Source organism: Portunus trituberculatus, unplaced genomic scaffold, assembly GCF_017591435.1.
Source record: "Portunus trituberculatus isolate SZX2019 unplaced genomic scaffold, ASM1759143v1 PGA_scaffold_63__7_contigs__length_466372, whole genome shotgun sequence".
Lineage (NCBI taxonomy): Eukaryota > Metazoa > Arthropoda > Malacostraca > Decapoda > Portunidae > Portunus > Portunus trituberculatus.
Genome location: NW_025541704.1, coordinates 302685 through 310122, shown reverse-complemented (window position 1 = coordinate 310122; position 7438 = coordinate 302685). Strand labels below are relative to the sequence as shown.

General features: G+C 41.7%; 1 protein-coding gene across 1 annotated transcript in view; it reads right to left on the bottom strand.

The window, feature by feature from the left end:
- Positions 1 to 6740: 6740 nt before the first annotated feature.
- The window catches only part of LOC123500984, an 840-nt gene continuing 142 nt past the window's right edge, over positions 6741 to 7438 (bottom strand). The window contains exon 1 of the mRNA XM_045249538.1: positions 6741 to 7438. This exon is cut by the window's right edge and continues 142 nt beyond it. Coding sequence (XP_045105473.1) covers positions 6741 to 7438 — 698 coding nt within the window.

Below are 7438 nucleotides of genomic sequence, written 5' to 3'. Positions count from 1 at the left end.
CCCTGGGGAACAGTGGACGTCTACCACAGCAACAACAGAACGGTCTCTCCTCGCGCTGGGATTCGTCTAGCAATGCGCAGGCGAGTCTAGTGTTTGGGCCTCACTACGAGCTTTCCACCGGAGTCCCAAAGGAGAGCGTGAATCGATTCAGGAATGGGTTCCTGGGAATCCGCCATCCTTTGAACTCGGAACCATGAGTTCTCAAGTTACCGAGCCCTACCCTTGCACTATTTGTTACAGTTCATAGAGGACAGCAAAGTCAAAGGCTAGTTTACTAGGATGGTCACTGAAGGGAAAGGAAAGCCAAAGCTAGTGGTGAAAATTTGCTTCACTTTGAAATTCAAGAAGTGAACTTTTTTTCTTTTTTATATAATCAGAAGAGTTACAAGTTACATTTGAACGATAGAACTTTGTGACTTTGTTGCCGTAGCCAGATAGTATAGAATTAACTGAGATTCAAGAGTGTGGCCTCGAAAGCATAAATCGTTGTGCTCATAAACGCAACATCTAAGTTTGAATAAAAAATTCAGATAAATTATAGGGAATATAAAATAGGCTTCAGTTAGCACCTTCAGTTGTTGAGAAAAAGAAAAGTAGTTGGTTTAGTAGAGAAAAGTTGGTGATCTACAGAAAGAAAATTAGATATATGGCATCGAATGTTGTGGAAGTTAATGAAGAAAAGTTGATTAAGTGGCAAGATGCCAAAATAGATATCCAGTTTGGATATATCTTTGTCCTTTCCTCTAATTAGGATTACAAGCTTCGTGTAATGGTTACTATGTTTAATTTATACTTTTGAGTTAGTGAAGCGTTTGAGTGTAATTAGGTGCATGCAGTTTTGTGCAAAGGAAGAGTGTTACAGTAGTTGTCTTTAGAAGATAGACAAGATATTGTGAGATACAAAGAGAAACATTCAGGGAGGTTACAACTGGATTACAGACAAGTTCACATGCAGTATCCCATGATCCAGTTTTTCAGACCTCATAGAGAGCGATTATCGTTTCGACAGATATTTACCTGCTCACCCTCATATTATGATGAGGCTCATACATGATGTGGCTATTAAATATCTTAATTATATATATATATATATATATATATATATATATATATATATATATATATATTTTTTTTTTTTTTCTTTTTATTCGTTCGTGCTTCTGTGTGGCATGATGGAGCTCATATATGGTGTGGTATGGCTGCTGTGCAAGGTTGAATGACTTATGTGTGGCATTGTGCGCCTATTGCGTTGCCTAGTGACACCCCCGTATTGTAAGGAAAGGTTCCTGTGTGTCGGGGCAAGGTTTCCGGATGGCATGGTCTGACTCCACCCAAGACTACTGAAGCGTGATTGTACTTCATTGTCTCTTCATTCCCTGACATCGAAACGCCACACATGTCGTATTCAATATTAACACACACACACACACACACACACACACACACACACACACACACACACACAGCTAGTCAATAGTGATATGAAAGGAAACGATCCCTGCACTGTTATTTATTGTTTCCAATTGCAAAATTATCTAATAACCAACGAAAAGATTTAAAAAAAAAATATTCAGGATGCAAACGAAAAAATATAGTACACTAAGTCCCCATTATAAATTGATGTATAGTAGCAAGCCAGTTAACAGTAAGATTTATTATTATTATTAATAATAATAGATTATTATTATTATTATTATTATTATTATTATTATTATTATTATTATTATTATTATTATTATTATTATATTATTATTATTAATATTATGATTATTATCATTATTACTATTATCATTATTATTATTATTATTATTATTATTATTATTATTATTATTATTATTATCATTATATTCCCTCATCAACGTATCGAACCAAAGCAAGGAAGCATGCATATTTTTTTTTTTTTTTATATATATACGTATATAGGTTGATACATAATGTATACATATTTTCATAACTGAAGATAATAAGCTGAAAAGTTTAGATAGAGGAATGAATGTATCCGTATTTCAGAATATGTGAAGAGTGCATGGATGTTATTAATGAATCTGGTGATAATTTGATTCAGATGTGATGTTAATTAGGGGCAAATGTAAAATGGCTTTTCAAGAAAGGAACTCTAATGTTGAATAATTGCCGAATCAGTTTGATTTTCAATATTAGATCAGTGATTTTTTTTTTAGGAAGTTAAAGAAATAAATCAGATCTGCCTAGTTTTGTAAACGATTCACAGTATGACGTCAGAAAAAAGAAAAAAAAATGCAATGCGACAGTTTTTAATCTTTCGCGATATATAGAAACACCGTTTTGCATTGGTTGGAATAAAATGTTTTTCGCCTTATGAACTACTTTTTTTCTTTAAACAAACTTTATTTTCTTTTATATAACTGTCTGCAACCTTTCTCTCATCACTAAAATTGTTTCTTTTCTATACCAAATTTCTCGTTTTATCCATTTCTACGCTGATGGTACCATCTTGCACTTTTCCATGTCTTTTCATAGACGTCATACCTTTAAAGGATTAAAACAGCCCAAACAAAGAAGCCGCATAACTCATGATTTCTGGTTGGGCTGAACAAATTTCACACAAATTAGAGACTTAAAAGTCAACTTCTCTAGCTATATTCCAGGTACCTATGCCCTCTTCTTCAATGACACTTTCATTCTGAATATCCTCAGTCTGTCCTTAAAACAGTGATTCTTAACATTTTTCAGTGCTCGTACCCCTTGATATCTCATAAAAAAATTTTCGTACTCCCTCCAATATAAATACTATACAAACACATGAAAAGGGTTAGTGATAAAAAAAACTTGCTGAGATATTATCATATTTTCTAATTACTAAACAAAGGCACTTTTTTGGTTTCAAATGAAAAATGTCAATCAGTAGGATTTAACATTATGAATTAAAAAAAAAAAAAAAAAAAATGAGACAATTATAGTAAGAGAATAATTTGGAAAATATATGCTTTGCTTTCTCCTAGTATATATACGGTACCATTGCACTGGCTACAATGTTACGTACTCCTAGGTTTAAGGTTTCGTACCCCTTGGTGCTACAGGTACCCCAGGTTAAGAACCACTGCCTTAAACTTATAAGCTAAATAGGAAATTTCATCTGTTATCTTTAGCTAAAATAAATTTTATGTTGTTTAGGGTTTAGACTCTCTTCTGACAGTTTTTTTTTTTTTTTATCACCTGGTATGAAATCTAAACTTGTATAAGAGCCTTACCAGCCGGTGTATGGAGTACACATCTTATGTTAGGGTGTTTTCATTCATACCATTTATTTATTTTTTTCTTTTTTAGAAGGTAGACTCAGAAACGCTTCTTAACAATTCATTTATTCAACTGATTGCTTTCAACCTCTTTCTCATCGCCACAATATTGCATCTTTTGCTATCTCCTACCTTTATTTTTACCATATCAGGGTCTTCTGATCTTAATACTGCATGACCCCTCCTCCCGTTGCCCCGCTGGATAAGATTTTCCTTCACCCCTATTATATCAGCCTTTTTAATGCAAAAGTTAACCAGTTACTCATTTTGTCTCTTTGGTTAGACTAAACTCTAAACTTTCCCGCCTCCTGTATTTCCTCTATCTAATGACTTCAACCTTTTCAGCTACCCTCTGCTAATTTGATCACGTTATTTTGCATTGCTTTTGGAATTGGCACTTATCTGAGTCATTTACTTTTTTATTCAAAATCTTGTTCCCCGATGCCAATAGTCTGCTCACGAAGCTGTGGAGCCACACAAGAATCACACTACATACACCACATATGTGCCATATGAAGTCATACAAAATTACACTCTGTTCACACAATCTTCGTTCCGTCAGTAGTATCACATTGTGTTTACAGAAGCATCTTGACCTAAAGTAGCGTACACTGTGGTGTTCTTTGTATCAGTAAGTTCTACTCTTAATTACATTTAGATAGAAAAATAAACTGATAAAGGTTCAACTCTTTATTTGTATATTCTTATTGACAATAGGTTTTTTTTTTTTTCTGTGTGTGTGTGTGTGTGTAATAATAATAATAATAATAATAATAATATACGATTTATTAATTTGGCAGTGCCACAAAAAGTTTACACTGAAAATGTACACGGGTGGGGGAGGGGCATTAAAACAATGAAATCCTTAACCTAACTATGAATCTAACTTAACCAAGAATTAACTTATTGATTTAATTAATTTATTTATTTATGGCTCGCACCATAGTGGGCACCGCGCTACGGTGATACCGGTCAGTGCCCGGTGCTCTTAAGGGCGCCACGCGATTCTAGTGTCGGGTGGCGCGGGCAGGAAGAGGCACGTCTGGGGGTAGCAGGTGGCGGAGACGTGGATGATGCAGCAGCCCTTCCCAAATTTTTCCAAGGCTTCCTGGTGTCTTGTGGCCAGCCTCGGCAGACTCAGGCAGGTCAGGGCGTCCTCGTAGGACCTGTAGGCAGGCCCAAGGATGACCCTGAACGCCCTCTTCTGAACCCTCTCCAGCTGTTGTCGTTGTGTGAGGTTCAGGGAGGAGGACCACGCTGGGGAGGCGTACATGAGCTTAGGGAGTATAAAGGTGAGGTACACTCCCCTCAGCTCATCTGCCGGTGCACCCAGGGACCTGAGTCGGCGCAGCATATAGATCTTGTATGAGGCTGACCTGATGATGGTGGAAACATGCTGCTTCCATGATAATTGATCATCCACCAAGACACCTAGAAGCTTGGTGCTGCGGACCACCTGGAGGGAGTGAGGGCCCACAGATAGCTGGGGAGGGGGGACTGCTGCTGTGGAGGTACAAATGTGCATCACCACGGTCTTGGTGTGGTTGATGGTCATTTTGTTGTCCTCCGTCCACGTCTGTAGTTGGTTAAGAGTGGACTGAAGTGCTGAGAAGTCTGGGTTGGTGTTGTTGACGGGTACGCCCACGGTGCAGTCGTCCACATACTTCCAGCGGTGGGGGTGTGGACGAGAGCATCGTTGATAAGGATGAGGAAGCACAGAGGACCCATCTTGGTCCCCTGAGGGACCCCACATGTGAGCTGTTGGAAAGAGGAGACAGAGCCCTGATAACGAACGGCCTGACGCCTTCCCGTGAGGAAGTCTGCCAGCCACGCTATCAGGTAGGAGAGAGACCCAGAGTGATGGCTTTATTTATCACAACAGTGTGATCAACAAGATCAAAGGCCTTTCTGAAGTCCACAAAAGCAATAGCTAGAGAAGTGTTGCGTTTGTCCAGGTGGCTGTGGACGAATTCCAGGAAGCTGACAAGGTAGTGAGATGTGGAGGTGGATTTAATATTACCAAATTGTTGTGTGTCAATAGAGTTACAAATTTTGTTATAGGCCCAGTCGAACACAAAATCTTCACAGATAAGGCTGGGTATAGGGGTGATGGCGACTGGTCTTAGATCATTCAGTGACTGTGGATTGGAAGTTTTGGGGAGGGGGGTGACGTAAGATGTCTTCCAGTCATCAGGGCAGGAATGTTGAGAAAGGGAGGCGTTGATGATAGAGCAAAGGGGTGTGGCAAGTTCTGGGGCAAATTCTCTGTAAATTTTGATGGGGAGGTCAGTGGGAGTGGTGGATCTGTTTAGTTTAAATTTAAGAAGCTTCCTGTAAACATCAACCTCCTGGACAGGGGATGGAGGGGAGGGGGCAGGGAGGTAGGCTGGGAGAGTAGTAGAGTGAAGGGGAAGGAGTGTCTGACAGATCGCAGCGAAGTGACCGTTAATCTCTTCGGCCGCGTTGTCAGGTGAAAGGTGTGAAATACAGGGAAGAGAAGAGGCTTGTTTTGTAAACCACACAAAGACTTAATCTTGTCGTACCACTGTCTGTTGTTAGCAAGCTTGAGATGGTGAATTTTGTCTGGGTAGTAGCTTGCCTTGGCTGTTTTGATCTCCCTGATAACTCTGTTCCTTAATCTCCTGTACTGGTCAGGGCTAGAGTGGAAAGCCCTGTCACGCTGACGAAGGAGTCGTTTGATGCAGGGCGTCATCCAAGGGGCATCAGATGGGTCCACTGTGATGTTCTTGGCGGGGAAGTAGTGGTGGAAGGCTTCCGTTGTGGTGGTGAAGTAGTTCCGCCATTTTGTGTGGACGTCTTCCTCATCCAGTACCTCGGTCCACGGGTGATGTGTCAGCCACTGCCCAAATTCCCTCATGGCGGAGTCAGGCATGGGCCTGTGGGATCTGGTGACAGTTGACCTGGGAACCGAGGTGGTGGAGGTGGGTGTCCACAGGATGGAGAGGTGGGTGCTGCGTCCCATGGGGGGGAGTGGCTTGGGAGGCGAGTACTGCTGGCTCAGGTCTGTCATGATAAGGTCGAGGGTGGACTGGTGGTGGGTGGGAAGTCCACGACCTGGGTGAGGTGTAGCTGGTGCAGGATTTCACTGACATCCAAGCGGTTGAAGTCACCACAGATTACCAGCTTGGCTGCAGGAAATCTCACCCGTAGAGCATCAGCAGTCTCGATGATGTGATCAGTGAGCAACCGTGCAGTGGCGGCCCGTGGAGGGTGGTAGACAACACACACAATGATGGAGGCTGTGTTGCGGGGGTGGCAGGGGGGTAACCCTCACCCACAGGGCCTCCAATACGGCGGGGACGTCAACGTGTAGGTGTGTGTGTGTGTGTGTGTGTATGAACATATTAATGGTTATACTACAACCGCCATCACCTGACTGGTCTGCCTCTTGCCCTGTGCTATGATGTACTGCAGCCTCTATAAATAATGATGATCTAGCACGACTCAGCGTACTTCTAAGTGTGCGATCTGAAGCAGGTCGTCTGTTGTTCGCTGTATAGAGACATAACGGCCAAATAATGGAGTGGCAGGGCGAAGTATTACGATCTGTTCTGGTTCAGCATGACCCGTGAAGCTCCCAAGCATGGAGTAGGATGCAAAGTTTCCTGAAGCCTGAGTGTTTCCAACCCTTACCTCGATGTCTCGGAAGTAAGTATATGAATTTGTATTAGGCTGAGCAATTAATATGACTTCGGAAACGGGGATGACATTCCCAAAGTCGAGTAAGAACCATGCGAAAGCCCCTGACTCTGAATTCACTACTGAAGCATCGTAAATGTCACTGCTATATATGCCGTCCACCAAATTGCTTCTCTGTTTTATACTGGTGTGGTAGTGCACAGAGGAGGTAATGGCTGCTTGAGTAGTGTACTCTGGCTTGCGGTCGGTGAAGCAGTCCAGGCCACCGTCTGGCTGTGAAGGCTGATAGGATGTCGAAACGAAAAGGGAGGTGAGCAGGCACTCCCTGGGCACGTCGTAACACCACAGATGGCACCAGTCATTCTTCATACACGCCACACCGCATGAGATGAGAGACAGGTTTTTCGAAATCTGAGTGACACTTTCCTTTAACCATGACGATTCCACCATGACACGTCTCCACACCATCAGGTCTCCTCCTTCAACGAGAGGGAGCATTATGT